Here is a 16744-nt window from a genome sequence, read left to right as displayed (position 1 = left end):
GTCTTGGGGGTCCTAGAACTGCACTCACCCTGGTGAAAAATACACTAAACAAAACAGCAGGTGGAACTCCCTTGAAATTCATCTGTAAACCCAGCTGCTTCTGATGAATAATATAAGAAGTTTTAACTCTTAATATTGTTAAAGAAGAACCAGAGATAATTCTAAAGTAAGTATATAAATTTCTACCATAAAAGTGGTGCTTTGAGTTACTGGATCAAGGCTGATTTTCTTCTGGGCAGCTGGAGACATCAGCCCACAGACACTGAGTTCAGAAGAGTGCAGGGTCCTGACCTGCCTTGGTAAACATGGCCTATGCTACAGGTCATCCTGAGGGACACTGCATTGCAGTGATTCAGCAGCTGGCTTTTTCATATTTTTAAAAATAGGTTCAAATATATTAAAGAAAATTTAACTAACTTCATACATCCCTGACCTGGGTGTTGATATTTTTTGAACTGGCCTTGTTCTGTTCACATAGGTACCATTTACTTATGTATGTATTATTTTGCTGAACCTTACCCACCCTGCCCTGGTGGCTAAAGGTGGAACCAAGGGCTAAGTGCTCCACCACTGAGCCACACCTCAGTCCCCAAATAATTCTAAAGTGAATCACAGACAACAGAACTCTTCACCCTTAATACTTCAGCGTGACCAGCCAAAAAAAAAAAAAAAGAACACTCTTCTACACAGCTCAGCGCTGCTGCCACATGGAAGGAAAGTAACAACAGGGACTGGGATGTAGCTATAGGGTAGAGGCAGGCTTGGCAAGCTCCAGGCTCCAGGCTCCATGAAGAGGGGTGGGTAATGGTTTCCCATCATAATCTTCTGTCCAGTTCTCCCCAGTCATCCCCCAAATGTATTTGATAACCCCTTGTTAAATCAGGATCCAATCAGTGACCACTAAGAAGTAATGTTATATTTTCTCTCATGTGGAATCCAGAGAGAAGCGGGGTGGATCTCATGAAAACAGAAGGGAGAGCAGGTGAGAAGAAGAAAGCAAGCAGAGGGAAGGAATGGAGGAAGAGGGAGGTTCTGGGGAATGAAACTGAACAAATTATGTTACTCACACATACGAACATGTCATTATGAATACCACTCTTACGTGTAATTATAATGCACCAATTTTATTTATTTATTTTTTAGAGAGAGAGAGAGAATTTTTCAATATTTATTTTTTAGTTATTGGCAGACACAACATATTTGTTTGTATGTGGTGCTGAGGATCGAACCCGGGCCGCACGCATGCCAGGTGAGTGCGCTACCGTTTGAGCCACATCCCCAGCCCCTATTTATTTATTTTTAAATTTATTTTTTATTGTATTTTTTTTCTGTAACTCTCCATCCTGGTTCTTTTTGTTGTTGTTCTAATTAGTTATACATGACAGTAGAATGCATTTTGACATACTGTACACAAATGTAGCACAACTTCTCATTCCTCTGGCTGTATATGGTAATGCACCAATTTTAAAAAGTAACACATTAGACAAAAGAATGATTACAAAGAGTCTGAAAAGCTGGAGCTTGACAGTAAATTAGCATCACTCTATGTTTCCCTTTAAAACAACAACAAAAAAAAATTCTACAGTGTTAGCATTTCTAGGCATTTTACTCCAGTTTACTTTTTTGTTCCATTAACACACCCGTACACAGTTGCCAAGGAGCTGTCCTGCTGTAGATCACATGCTATCATGACTGTTTCTGGCAAGTCAAGGTGAGGACCTGGTGAAATCTGGCAAGTGCCACTCCTGACATGCCCTCCGGGCCTGCGCCCTGCTGGTCTACTGTGTTAACAGCAGTGGAAGAGGTGTCGGACATTGAACTGCCCAGGATTTCACTGTTAGAAGGCCCTCAGGGTCCAGGAGCACTGCCCTGCTGGGGCTTCCTTCTCCTCAGATCTGACGCTAACAGGAGACCCTTAGAGATGGAGTAAGTCTAAGATGGATGAACACGAGAAATTTTTACAGAAGGTACTCTGAATTCGTTGGAAGGCGGTATATATTTAAAATCTATTAATAACATTCTCTAAAACAAAAATATCACAAAAGACTCAAACTCTTGAGTATCAACACTTTGACTTTGGAAAATGTCTTAAAAGCTGTACAATTTCAACAAACAGACCCATCTACACTGAAGAAAACATCCCAAGTGGAACTGAATTCTCAGCCAAGCCATCATAATGAGATGTGAATCATTTTATTCCTTAAAAGTGTCTGTTAATTTCCTTAAACCACTCTGGACTGTGGAGTTTTCTGATATGCAAGGTGTTTCCCAGGCAGTTTCAGCTCTGGCCTTGAGCCAGTCTCCCAACAGAAGCCTGCCTCCCTGACTCTTCAGGAAACCAAGGCCAGGACTTTCTTACCTTGTTTCCAGGGGCACAGTTGGCTTCGTCTCAAGGGCTTCTGTTTTTCTACAGCATTGCCCATTCTAAAGCCAAGGGGATCACAGGGCCCTTCCAAGCCCAGGCGTCTTTGTTGAACAGCAAATAAAGACCACAGAGTCACTGGCAGAAATGGGATTCATCTCTGGGATAGTCCACATAACCCGGCAGCAGAGCCCTGGCATACCCTCCCGAGGAAAAGGAGGAATTCTATTCGGAAAGGCCTCAGCCTCTGCCTTTCAAACTCTTCAGTCCCAGGGAGGAAACCAGCGGAAAGGGCCTGCTCGCGCCCTACCGGTGGGCCTCGTAATAGTCTATATTAAGTAGCTCTTGCCCGGCCCTGCTGTGGCGGTTACTCATCAGCAAGCCCTAGAGAATGGACTGTGTTCCAAACTCTCAATACCGCCTTCCCTGTGGGAGAAGGTGAAGCTGAAAGTCACAATGGGCCAGTTCTGGGGTGTGCCTCGAGAAGCAATCTCACAAAGGCCAAAGTCACACTTTCTATAGAAGGGTCTCACTCCCAGATCACGCGCCCCCATTGGCAATCCATCAGTGAAATAGGCTGCGTCATTCATACTGTGCATCCAAGAGGAAAACCAAACACCAAAATGCAAGCTAGGCCTGTTTCCAAAAGAAGACCACAGGGCACAAATGTAGCCAGGAGTCTGCAACCTGGAGCTCCAAGCTGCACCCCATGTAGCAGTGACTGTGCTGGAGACAGTGTTGCAGCACCTACATTCTAAATAATGGCTTTGCCAGAAGAACACAAGGACACAAAGCCATTTACTCTTTGGTAAAACAGAAGAAAATGTCAAGGTGAATGACATTTAATCCAATCCCGGAATTTGGGGTTAAAAAAACCTTTAAGGAACCCCTTGAGTATCCAGGGTAAGAGTGTCAGCTCTGGGGCCACCCAGCTGGGCTCAAATTCCAGCCCTGCTATTGTCCTTGCCAACAAGTGCAGCAGCCTTGGTTTCCTTATCTGTTAAATGGGCAACATATCAGTCTCACCTCCTCAGCTATAATGAGGATCAAATAAAAGAAAGCAATTATGCAGGACTGAGCATGCTGCCCAGTGGTCAGGAAGCTTTTGGCCCACGGGCACTGTTAAATGTTCATAATCTTAGTTGTAAGGCTATGTTAGCTCGGAGGGGGAGGTTTCCTGCTTCAGTCATGGCATGAATGTAATATATGGGAGCAAATTATAGAACTATAGGATTGGAAATATTTAAATAAAGACCCACAGAAACAAAGAGATGGAATTCCAGAGAAACTCCACGCTGTGACAACTTCCAGGCACCCTGGCTGCGGAGTTGCATCAGCCCCAGCTCCATCTGAAGAGATGACCTTGTCCATTCATAGAGGATGAGTGAGCTGGACCAGATCTCTACAAGGTCTTTTTTAAAACATAATACCTTATTTTATTTATTTATTTCATGAGATGCTGAGGATGGAATTCAGTGCCTCATATGTGCTAGGCAAGTGCTCTACCACTGAGCTACAACTCCAACCCCTCTATAAGATCTTTACAAGATCTTAAGTCTTCATATTTTGATCATAAATATAGGAATCATTTTCCAAAGTCATATCCTCAGATTCCAAACTTGGCAAAGCAAATTTCACGTGTCTGTTTCACTTCTTCAGTGAGGCAACAGCCAAGAGCAAAGTCACGAAGGCTCCGCTTCCTTTCTGATCCTAAGCTCCTCCCAGGCCAACTGCAACCCCAGCTGGAGAGCCAAGGGCAGGGGCTCTGCATGCCCACGTCCCATGGCATCTGTCAGCTGGCACAGCAGCCCACCCCACAAACTCCCCTCCACTGATCAACTCCCCTGCCAAGATGCTGCCAAGGGGCTTCCTTGATTTTTCCCAGTAAACACTGTGCCAGTTTTCCTTAGGTAAAATGTTACATCAACACCAGATGTAATATCTGACCCCCTTTCTTTCAGATTATGTTCAGATCATCTTCAAAACCACAGTAGATCAAAAAGGCTCTGATTAACAACTTGCATCTTAATCTCCCCCTTCACCCAAGCCAAGCTTTGACCTGCCAATACATGGCAGCACTGACAATGCCACCCAGTAGGTAGATACCTGGCACACGACACAGCTTAACTGCTGAACAAACGGGCAGACAGGTGAAGAAGCGCTCAACTTGGTTAAGCAGTTTGATCATAAGTCAACACTCCTTTCCTGGCAAGAGTGGAGGGAGGCAGCTGGAGCACGGCTACGCCTCCCTGCCCTGTGCTAGGGTCTCAACTGCACCTCTGTTCCCCTGTGCCTAGGCCTGGCAGTATGGCAGTCCCTCACTGGGCACACACACTGAACGTATCAGGTAGGATCTGGGCTCAGATCTGGCCCTGCGGTTCCTTAGCTGCCACATTCGTAACGGTGTGTGCATAAGCAAATACACCCCAAAATCCAAACAACTCATGTCAGGAGAACACTTTCAAATGAACTGGGATTTCTCTGAGAACAGCTTTTAATGAGAACTCAGGTTCAACTGCCTCTCAGGTAATCACAGCCCCCAAATGATCCAATGTGAACTATTCTGGGTGGGAGAGGGACAGATAAGCAGAAGAACCTGATCTCATGGATTCTTCCCGAATTCCCAGCTCAGACCAAGTGGTTTAGAGCCATCACCAAAGGTGGCCATGCTCGTCATCCAAGTTGGACAAGCCACCACCTCCGGTTCATACTTTAGGGAGATAACGTGAGACGAAGACAGGACAAATCAAAAGTATAAAGCTGCTAGAAGCTGAAAGCTCACTATTCAGCCAAGGTGGTATTGACAATCCTGCACAAATACTTGGCAAGGATCGAAGATGAGCCTGATGCTTTCGGTCAGACCACAATGACCCCAAGTCAGCCGTCACTCCTTGAAGAATGACAGTGCTACCACAAGCCCAAATCCCTGGCTCAGAATGCAGGGGCCTCTGCCCCAGGTCCCAGAGGCCCTAGTGGGGCGGGGGAGGCAATGGGAGAAATCAGGTCTATATTCTATTGAGAGTGTGGGATCCAGTTCCCCAATTTTCATTTTCATACTTTGCTGCCTATTTCCTCATCAGCAGATGAGGGAAAAAAGGACAGGGGGATAAATGTGTGAGTACTTCCAAGCTGAGCAACTTGGGATAGAAACTTAACCTCTCTAAACCTTGGATTTCACGTATGTAAAATGTGTACAACTCTGCCACCCACTATATCAAGTAGTTTAAAGATTAAATAAGATGTTTTAAAAATGCTGTCACACAGCAGATGCTCAATAAAGAACAGTTATTGTGTGCTGGCTGTGGTGGCGCATGCCTTGAGTTCCAGCTACCCAGCAGGCTGAAGTGGGAGGAACACCAGGGCCCAAGAGTTCAAGATCAGCCTGGGCAGCATAGTGAAACCCTGTCTCAGCACACAAAAACAGTTGCTGCCATTTTAACCTGCACACTACCAAGCCTTAGGAACAATACACTTGGGGCTGAAGTTGTGGCGCAGCGGTAGAGCGCTCGCCTAGCATGTGCGAGGCCCTGGGTTCGATCCTCAGCACCATATAAAAATAAATAAAATAAAAATATTGTGTCCACCTACAAAAGAAAGGAAGGAAGGAAGGAAGGAAGGAAACGATACGAAACAATACACTTAAGAAAAACGATTTGCCCCTACGGGGATTCTCCCCCACATTACAGTAAGGTCTGCTACAATACTGTGATAAGTAACTCGTTCTCTCGGTGCAACTAAAATGAAACGTCACAAACGCACCATAGGAATAACATTTGGATTGTGGAAGGTGTCATAAACCAGAGAGGTAACACTGTGGCTAAGGGAAGTGAGGAGTTCTCAGGAGCGCTCTCCCCTACATGCCAGAAACTACTGGACACAGTGTCAGAGCTCTGCGGAGTGTTGCCGACTTCTTGAGGGAGAGTGTTTTTGAAGACAGCAATGGCAAAGCAAGGACAGGCCACAGAGCCCTGTAATGGTGCATCCACCCACCCGGGGCGAGGCTCTAGGCTTTGTGAATCTGTCTGCTGGGAGGAAAGTCTCATGTTGGTCACTTCCCTCCTGGAGAAAAACACAACAATCTGAGGAAGCTCCAAGCGCTGTGGGAACACTCTAAGTGGGAGCTGTGGCTAGGTCCAGTGCACGTACAAAGGGAAGGAGCGGCTGGAGGTCAGCCAGCAGGGTGCGAGGGGCAGGTTCTCAAGCACTGTGCTGGGTCCTCTAGCCTCTGCTTTGGAGCGAACGTTCTGCCTGGCTCAGGAGACATTGAAAGCAAAGGCACTTGGTGTTGTGTGTCAAAGGAAGTCAGGGACTCTGAAACTCACAGGTCAGTCTGAGAATCACAGCTGGAGGGGCCTCACACCATCAGCTTAACCAGGAATCACTCACCACCACTGCCATCAGCACTGAGCAGTACAGGGCAAGGAAGCACCGTGACCTCCTTTAAGCCAGGAGCACGCAGGGCAGGAGGGGCAGCACATGTACAGACCCGGTATGAAGGAGGGAGGTGGGTGGATCAATAGGCCAGCACCTTGCAGGCCATGGGCCTTGGGGGTTCCTAAGACATATGTTCATTTTCCTAGGAAGAGGTCCATGGCTTTCCCCAAAGTCTTGAAGAGCTCAAAAAGCTTAAGAGCCACTGAGCTCATGTGACTCATTACAACAAAATGGGAAAACTGAGGCCCAGACAGGAAAGCCGTTTCCCTGAGGCAACTGGAAAGCCTATCATCCCAATCTAGTGTGGGGTTTCTACAGCTAGCCAGCACCTTGCTTCTGCAGGAAATGTGTCAACAACCACAAGCGCCAAACCTCACTGAGTTCTGACATGGGACCCCACCCAGGTTACTGTCCCCACTCAGGCAGGCCCAGAAGTGATGTTCCACAGCTACTGTCCAGGACTGACCTCAGTGCTCAGGCTCAGAACTGTCCCTCATGTCAGACTCAAAGGCCCTCAGAGACAGCTCCTAGGTCTTCAAGGACCTCTGGCGAAAGTCCTCCACATAGCCCTTACCAATATCCAGATCCAGCCTTGTGATAAGCTGCTCATCTGTGAGTCTTTCCTAAGCAAAGCGCTGGGCAAGAAACTAAGGCTAGCCCCAGAAAGGAAAGACCACACCTCCCATTCTCCAATTCCACATGGAATTGAAAGGAAGACATTATTTTCAAAAAGTAAGCACAAATTATAAGTTTCTCTGTCACTTTTTCATGTTGGAACTACTTGGGGGAAAGTTTAAACATGTGTGGAGAACACTCCTTAAACTCCTGATGCTTCCTGGAGGCCCAGCAGGATAGCTCAAGGGCCTCAACTGGCTCAAGGTTTGTGGAGCTACCTTTCCAGCCTGGGCTCTGCTTTCCTCATCTGAGTCTGCTCCTGCCTGTGTGGGTGTGCAGGACCTCACTTCCTCCTCTCCAGCTAACCAGTGACACCTACGACAGATGTCCAGCACATTATAAAGGAAGCCTTAGGGGTCCCACAGTCTCTGCTTCATGTGACAATGACAGCATCAGGAGAGGCAATACTCATGCTGGGGAGGCCCCCACAACCCTCCACCCCTCCCTGGAGCCCAGCCTCCAAGCCCTGCCTGCAGCCACTCATTACTTCAGAGGCGAGGTGAAGCACTGAGCACTTGGGCTGGATGCAAGACAGCAGCTGCTGTGCCACTGCCAGCACTGCCCTGGGCTCAGGTGAAGGCAGCTGACAAGGGGCTTACCTCCAAATGAGGAAGAGCATCACAAAAAAGAAACAGATACATGCTTCATTTAAAAAAATAGCAGGCCTGAGGGTATGGAAAGTGCTGGAGTGTTGCTGCAGACCAGTGGTCAGGGAAGGTCTCTGCGGGGGACTGCGGGGAACCTTTGAAGCCCCCACAGGTAGCCCCCACAGGGGGGGGATCCCTAAGGCTTCCTTGAGAATGTGCTGGACATCTGTCGTAATGTCACTGATTAGCTGGAGAGGAGGGACTGAGGTCCTACACACACACAGGCAAGAGCCGACTCAGATGGGGAAAGCAGAGCTCAGGCTGGAAAGGAGCACATGGAAGAGCTCACATTTCTCAGGACTCCTTATCTAAGAACCTTCCCTGTGTGTGAACTTACAACCCCAGCACTGGATCCATTTTATCAACAAGAAAGTGAGTTTTATCTGGGCGCAGTGGCACATGCCTATAATCCCAGGGGCTCAGATGCTAAGATAGGAGGATGGCAAGTTCAAAGACAGCATCCACAAAAGTGAGGTGCTGAGCAACTCAGTGAGACCCTGTCTCTAAATAAGATATAAAATAGGGCTGGAGATGTGGCTCAGTGGTCGAGTGCCCCGAGTTTAATCCCCAGTTCCAAAAAAGCAAAGAAACTGAGTTTTGAAAGTGGGAGGGTGAGAAAACTTCCCAAGGTCACATGATAGCCAAGGGTGATCAGCATTTGAGCCCAGGATTTGACCACACCTCTCAGCAGTTGTCCCATAGTACCTGGGGGAAGGGACATTCCAGGCAGAAGGCATAGCAAGGGTGGAGGCTCAGAGGCAGAGCAGGTTAAGGAAGGCACAAAAGCCCATGGTTGGGGAGGGCCCAGGGACTGGAGAGCACTCTGGATTTTATTCAAATGGTGATGGGAAGCTCTGGACAATTTTGAGTGGGACAATTTGATCAAATTTACCCTCTAGGTGTTGAAAGACAAATGGGCATTTGTGAGCCAAGAGTGGAAACCAGGACAGCAGCTAGCAGCCTGGACCTCAGCAGAGGGGGCCTGAGTGGCCCGAACCAGGATCCACTGAAGTAAACCCAGGAGGATGTTCTGGGGATTGGGTGTGGCCTGTGGGAAAGGAGTCGAGGATGAACGACTGGGAAGAAGACCAGACGGGGAACCCAAGGAGCCAGCAGGCAGGATGTGAGGTGCAAGACCAAGGGCTCAGGTAGGCACATGAAATCTGGATGCTTCCAAGGCATCTGCTGTAATCTGAATGTCTTCATTCATCCAAAATTCATGCTGGAGCATGACCCCCACGGCAGTGGTATGAGGAGGTGGGGCCTTTGTGAGGTGCACAGGTCATGAGCAGAGCCTTCATGGATGGGACTGATGCCCTTATAAAGTGACCATACAGGAAGAAGATGCCATCTGCAAACCGGGAAGAGTGCCCTCCCTAGGCACCCAACTGCCAGGACTTTTGATACTGAACTTCCCAGCCTCTAGATCCTGAGAAGTGATGTCTGTGGTTTATAAACCAACCAGTTTATGGTGTTTTTTCATAGCAGCCTGAACAGACTGAGACACTGTCCAAGTAGGCAGCTCAGGAGAGACACAGGCTGGAATGCACAATTGGGAATGGCCTATATTTAGAAGGACCGGACTGCCTAGAAGAAATCAGAGATCTCAGCTCTAGGATGTTCCCAAATGGAGAGTTCAGAGGGAAAGAGGATCCCCAAAAGGAAAGCTGGGAGGAAGAAGTCTCCTTTTATGGAGCATCTGCACATTAAGAAAGAACTCAGAAGCTTGTAAATGTTTTACCACTGTGCTTTTAAAGCACTGATGCAATGTGTGACTTTAAATGTAATTTAAATTTTAGAATTTTGTCTTGAGTTCTGGATGCTTGGTTTTTAAATGTCTTGCTTATCATGATGAGTAGCATGTCATCCTAATTAATTAGCTAGTATCCCAAGGCACAATATACATTAAGTGTGAGATCCATCAGAGCTTTCTCCATGGCTGCTAAGCTCCTGACCACCCTCCTGTCAGAACGGATTAGATCACTGTTGTCGCCCTCTCGTATGGCTGGCATGACACTCCTGCTGAGAGCAGAAGCAGCTTTCTCGGCTTCACTACCAGAATCTCCAGCCTATGATGTCTTTTCAGGAAATTTTTCAGCTACCTCTCCATTTTACCAGGGTTTGTTTCAGTTCTGGGCAGTGGCTTCAACCCAGCTCTCCCTCTGGCCAGCAAGACGAGTCACACAAGCCCTTGGGGGCCTCTGTTTTATCATCTGAATAATGACGCCAACATGACCTGCTTACAGTGCTGCTTCGAGAACTGAGCGCACGTAGCCCAGCTCCTCGCGTGAATGCACATGAGTTGTCACGTAATTCATCATGACTGCGATTGCTCTAAGGGAAACATTACAGTTTTTAGTTCAGATCCCTAAGACCCTTCCTTTTCCTCTCCATACTTAGAGCATGGTTCCAAAGTGTGCCCTCTGCTCCTCAGCAGCACCAGGGAACTTTTTTTTTTAATTTTAATATTTATTTTTTAGTTATTGGCGGACACAACATCTTTGTTTGTATGTGGTGCTGAGGATCGAACCCGGGCCGCACACATGCCAGGCGAGCGCGCTATCGCTTGAGCCACATCCCCAGCCCCAGCACCAGGGGACTTATTAGAAATGCCAGGCCCTCAGCCAACCCAGCAACTTCCAGGTGCTAAAGCTTGAGAACCCAGAAGGACTACCTGGTCCCAGATGATCCTGATCAACATGGATTACATCAGCCTGTCACAAACACAAACTTTCCTTTTTGGCAGATTTCTTTCAACCCCAGATATACTGCTTGCAAAAAATGAAACTTCTCACAAAAATTCTACCCAATAGTCCCTTATACAGGCAAGATAAAAAAAAATCCATATTTATATAGGATTATTTTTCTTATTTTCTATGACTTAAATTGACACAAACACTAGTACCCTTTCCATGCATTCCAAAAATACGAGTGAAGATCTGATTAATCTTTATCATGAGGAACACACACTCTGGTTGTGCTATGTATGTGGTTATTATTTCTCAAACCAAATGTTCCAGGTTTTGATGCATCTACAATTTGAGCATGGGTACATGTACAAAGTAGCAGATATGCACAGGGAGAAGGAAACCAAAACCCGGCTCCACTGACCCTCCTGTGGCCCTTGGAGTGCAATTCTGCAGCCAACCCTGTTTCTGAACCACTCCTCTCCTGCAGCCCAGACCACCCGCAATGCATATCTGTGGAGCTCACAGCCATCAAGTGACCACTTTTTTGGTGTTTTCCCATCCATACCAGATGCTCGGGAACACGGAGGGTGCTGTTAACCACCATTCTAGAAAAGCAGCGGAGTGCAATCATTGCCCTGTCACAGCCCACACGAGCAGGGACCCTAGGAGTGATTTTCTTCTGGCATCCAGTCATCAAACTGAGGCCAGAACAGAGGTACATTTATAGGCAAAGATCCAGAGTCCACCTCTTCAATCACAGGCTAAGTCTGATTGAGAGGGGAGAGTTTGGGTCCAGGCATAGCAAGCTCCACCAGAGCAGGAACCTTGACTTGTTGCTCAGTGTCCCAAGTATCTCCTGCCAGGAACGGTGTAGAGCAGAAGCTCAAGTAACCAGCTGACGAAAGAGTCCTGAGGGACTACTTTGATTCTAAGACATATACTTTCTCAAAGTTTAACTTTTGAATAAAAGTATGTTGTTTTATAATCCACTTTATTAGAATATTTTCTTTTTTTGCTTCCTGATAAATTTTATTAAATCAATAATACATTTAATGCAGGGAACGGTGGTACATGCCTGTAATGCCAGCTACATGGGAGGGTGAAGCAGGAGGATCACAAATTCCACATCAGCTTAGGCAACTTATCGAGATCCTGTCTCAATATGAAAAATAAAAAGGACTGGGATACAGCTCAGTGGTACAGCACCCCGTGTTCACTCTCTAGTATTGGCACATCTCACATGTGTTGGTGTGTGTCAACAAAACACTGCAACTGGTTATCACCCAGAGCCACATAGACGTGGTAATGGCACCAGTGGACCAGAGATGCCATCCTGGCAATCCCAGCTGCAACTCGTACACAGAGGCACCTTCAATCCAATCAGCCTGACTGGCCTTGACTTCGTCTGCCCAGATCTTCTTTTCTCTTTCCCTCCTTCCAAGCCAGTGATGCCTTCTCAGGAATGTAGCCGGCACCCTGGAGTCCTGTCCAACAATGCTAGAATGCATGCCACCTATGCCATCAACCCAGAGCAAGTACTGATGAAGGATCCAGGCAGGGCCTCAGATATTGGCCGTGGGAAGCTGGGTCTTCCTTAATAGCTGGCCTGCTCTAAGTACCAGGCTGCAGCGCCCACCAGGGATGGGGCTCGACTGGGGATTTAGGCTCCTCTTGCACTGATGGACTGGAGGCAAGTGCAGCTTACCAGAGGACTCCAGGTGATCCCCTCTGTGGGGGTTTTTGTAGGGGCCAAGCACAGCTGAAAAGCCCAGGTACAAGGTGAGGAGAGTCCCATCCAACTATAGGAGATTTACCCTAGCTGAGAAGCTTCCTGCCCCTAAGAGTCAGACATCTCTCCTAACACACAGGTCCACCAAGGGCCATGTCTAAGGTTCACCCATGCTGCAGCATGTCAGAATTTCCTTCCTAAGGCTGAATAATATTCCACTCTATCACACACAACTTACCTTATCCATCACCTGTCAACACACCCCCAGGTTGCTTGCACCTGCTGGCTCTTATGAATAATGCTGGTATAAAGATGGATGTACACATATCTCTTCAAGTCCTTGCTTCCAATACTCCTGTGAATACATATGCAGAGGTAGAATTGCTGGATCACAGGGTAATTCAATTTTCTATTTTTAGAGGAATCGCCATCCTGTTTTCCACAGTGGCTGCTCCAGGTTACATTCCCATCCATGGTGCACAAGAGTTCTAATTTCTCCAAGTCCTTGTCAACACTTTCATTTTCAGTTTTTGTGAAAGCAGCCATCCTTATGAGTGTGAGGCAATTTGCAGTTCCCTAATCTTAGTGATGTTGAACATACTTTTGTGTCATGCTGGCCATTTAAAAAGCATCTTTTGAGTCCTTTGCCCATTGTTAAAACTTGGGGTTTTTTTTGTTGTTGTCGGTTATCCAATGCCATCTTTATTTCCAGGAAACAGACGATTAACCAAGTCCAAACCAAAGTCAGGCAGATATAGTCATCATGCCCATACAATAGAATACTACTCAGCAATAAGAAGGAATGGGCTAGTGATAAAGTAATGAGGAGGTGAATCTCAAAGGCAGGTATGGGGCAAAAGAAGCCATTGTCCACTGTCACACCCCGAGTGCTGACATTTATAAGGCACTCTGGAAAGGGCAAATCTGCAGGTGAAATGGAAAGCAGACCAGCAATCTTAGGGGCTACAGAAGGGTTGGATTGTGGAGGTGCAGAAGGAGGTTCCCGGAGAGACAGACTGTTCTGCCTCCTGTCTGGGGGTTACACGAGTCTAAACATGTTCAAACTCAACAGCACTCTACACCCACAAAATCAATTTTGCTGTCTGTAAATTTTTTTAAAATCCTCATCCAAAAGCAGAAAGTTCCCCCTTCTATCCAACAAGCACTGAACAAGAGGCCTGCAAACACTATCTCCTGAGACCCTTACAAAATCCCAGAAATGCAAAACTACTATCATTTAAACTAAGAGAAATCAACTCCTACTGGTTCCAAACACCCAAGATCCTACTCAGTCTCTCCAAGACACAGGGTGTTTGCAAATTATCATGATATGCAGTAGCAAGAATTTACAGCTGGTGGAAACAGGCCTGCCTGCATATGATTGATCTTTACCTCTGGGGACAGAGTACACAGAGCTCCCCTGGTACCAGTAGGCCCATGACCTTAAAAAGCTCAGAACCACTGTCTAGGGTAGGGTCCTCTATTATGGAGGAGGTTGAGGCCCAGAGAAGGACTGTGGCTTGCCCAGAAGGCAGAGTGACTCTGGCAGTGCCATATCCATTCTCTCTGCATCACTCAGAGATGCCACAGTTCAAAGCCTTGCTGATGAGAGTGACTTACACTCCCCCTGACAATTTGAAACCACATCATTTCCTCAGGGATAGATGCTCTGTCTTACCAAGCTGGGGCCATGGTCCCTGCAATCTGGGGCTGAAGTGTAGTCCAGGTCCCTAGCCAAATTCCTATCTTGTCCAATATAAAAACTTCATTCTACAAACCTGCATATTTAGGGTAATTAATAGCTCCTTGTGAGCAAAAGAAACAAGAGCTGATCATGCAGAAAAGCATGCTTTTGATTCATGCCTTTGGTTTTGTGATGAGCTCATAGAATTAATATTTGTAAGGCACTCTGGACATGCCAAGACAGAAGTACAAGGTAGTGTGGTTATGCTAATCAAGTGAGAGGTTCTGTACCTCCAGGACCAAGTGATTACAGAAAGTGAAAGGAGCTGCTGGGCTTTGGACCCTCTGCAAACAGCACTCCCTGTGCTTCATGCCAGCTACACTGACAAATCTGCAGAGACCACAAACACTCTCAAGTTAGCCCAGGAGAGCATGGGTCGAGAAAGTGGCAGAACAATACAACATGATTCCTGAGCTTATCTTAACTGTGAAGTTAATCAAGGGAGAAAAATAGGGGTAAAAGATCACCCTGATGTGGCACTCCACATAATTTGTAAGTTCTTTGTCCAGAAGAGTCTCGTATGGCTTGTGTAGTTCAACAGTCACAAAACAAAAGCAACGCCAGGTGCTCAATTCACCTCCAGAGCTGAAAAGATGGCTCCATCATCCCGAGAGTCACTCCTGGCAGGAGACACTCAAGTGATATCTCTCAGGACAGAACAAAAGTGCATCTGCTGATGGGTCAGCACTGCTGTGGCTCCCACACAAGCCAGAGTGCACAAGCACAGGCCCGCTCCCCGCAGAGAGAACCAGATGATAAGACCGGACCACAAGTGGCTACACTTCAGTGCCATCTACTTCTCCCAGTAGCTGCCTGCTCACAGGCTTACCCCTTGATTGTAAAAGTCTGTTCCTTGGAATTCAATATTCTCAGATTTTGAGAGAGGGTGAGTGAGAACACTAAGGGTGCAGTTTGGTGGTAAAGCACGTGCAAGGCCCATCCCCAGCACCACAGAGACTCCAAAACACAACAGCCAGAGACCGCCCTTTCTTCTGTGAATGCTGAGGTCTGTTTTATTTACCACATTATCATTGTAATAGAAATGGCCATTTTGGAGCAGAAGGGACCTTACTTATGAACAAAGCAGAGTCTTGCCCACTCCTCTCTCAAAACCACAAGTCAGGAGCTGGTCCCGCTTTCTCCATTTCACTGATAAAACTCTGAGGCTCAGAGGAGAAGTGACTTTGCACAATATCCCTGGACTATCACATGAAAGAGTTGGAACCCAAAGCCCCAGCTAGGGACCTGAGGCCCAAACTCAGCCACTGCCTGGCACTGCTCCCAGGGGTACTGCAGAGCAAGGAGTACTAGGGAGACTAAGGACACTAAGCAATGCATTGGTGCAGACCTGGGGCCACAGAAAGTTCTCTTTCCTGCCCCTCACACGGGCTCATGCTGTCTCTAACAGATGATGTGTGAAAGCCAAGATGCAGCCTCCTGCACACAGCACAGGCAACGGTGGGACTGCCAACTCCTACAGGACACCAGCACTTCTCACCCTCTCTACTCCACTCCCTGGAAAGGCTGCTTGGCACTCAGGACACTCAGCCAGTACTGGATGGCTGGGTGGGTGGAGGGAACTATTTTGACTCACAAGGGCCACTTCCCACTGCTGCCCCATCTGCAAAAAGTTTCTCCAAAGCAGACTCTTATGCGATATTTCCAGTCAACATACTTCTGAAGCCACTTCTGTAACTAAGAAACCAGAAGTTGCTCTGTAAATCTGTAGGCAGAGGTGGAGCCATCATCGCCATCCTGTGAGAGGCTGGAAAGCCCCAGGGGAGTCCCAAAGTAGGTTCCAAGCAATGACTATAGTGGTGCCCCCGAGACTCTGGAGCAGACCAGTGCTAGACTTTGGGGCCCAATGGAGGGAGCAGAGGGAGGGAAAGCCAGTCCTCTGCAATCTGAACTCGGCAAGTCAATTCCCCTTTTACTACATTTCTTTCCTCAATTGTCAAGGCCAGGCCCAGGCACACACCTATAATCTCAGCTACTTGAGAAGCTGAGGCAGGAGGATCACAAGTTCCAGGCCAGCCTCAGCGACTTAGCAAGGCCTAGGTAACTTAGCCAGACCCTGCCTGAAAAAAAAAAAGGCGGGGGGGGCTGGTGATGTCAGTGGTGGAGCATCCCTGGGTCCAATCCTCAATATAAAAAAAAAGAAAAGGAAGAAAGCCTCTCAGGAGGATCTGCCCACCCCATTGAGTTTTGACAGAGGCACCAGAGGCTCAGAAAGGTAAACAGGATGGACGTGGTAGCTCACACCTGTAATCCCAGGAGCTCAGAGGCTGAGACAGGAGGATCTGGAGTTCAAAGCCAGCCTCAGCAACGGCAAGGAACTGAGCAACTCTGTGAGACCCTGTCTCTAAATAAAATACACAACAGGGCTGGGGATGTGGCTCAGTGATTGAGTGGCCCTGAGTTCAAACCCCAGTATCCCCCCGCAAAAACGAAGGTAGGCAGTTT

At 47.4% G+C, this 16744-nt stretch overlaps 1 protein-coding gene across 1 annotated transcript in view; it reads right to left on the bottom strand.

Annotated features, from left to right (window-relative positions):
- The window catches only part of Rapgef1 (Rap guanine nucleotide exchange factor 1), a 100488-nt gene extending 97886 nt beyond the window's left edge, over window positions 1-2602 (bottom strand). Inside the window, exon 1 of the mRNA XM_048812842.1 lies at window positions 2360-2602. Within this exon, the coding sequence (XP_048668799.1) occupies window positions 2360-2423 (64 nt within the window). The 5' untranslated portion in view covers window positions 2424-2602. The remainder of the gene's footprint in view (window positions 1-2359) is intronic.
- Between the last annotated feature and the right edge of the window lie 14142 nt (window positions 2603-16744).

This window comes from Marmota marmota, unplaced genomic scaffold (assembly GCF_001458135.2).
Source record: "Marmota marmota marmota unplaced genomic scaffold, marMar, whole genome shotgun sequence".
Lineage (NCBI taxonomy): Eukaryota > Metazoa > Chordata > Mammalia > Rodentia > Sciuridae > Marmota > Marmota marmota.
The sequence above is the reverse complement of the archived record's forward strand: the minus strand, read 5'-3'. Positions and strand labels throughout refer to the sequence as shown.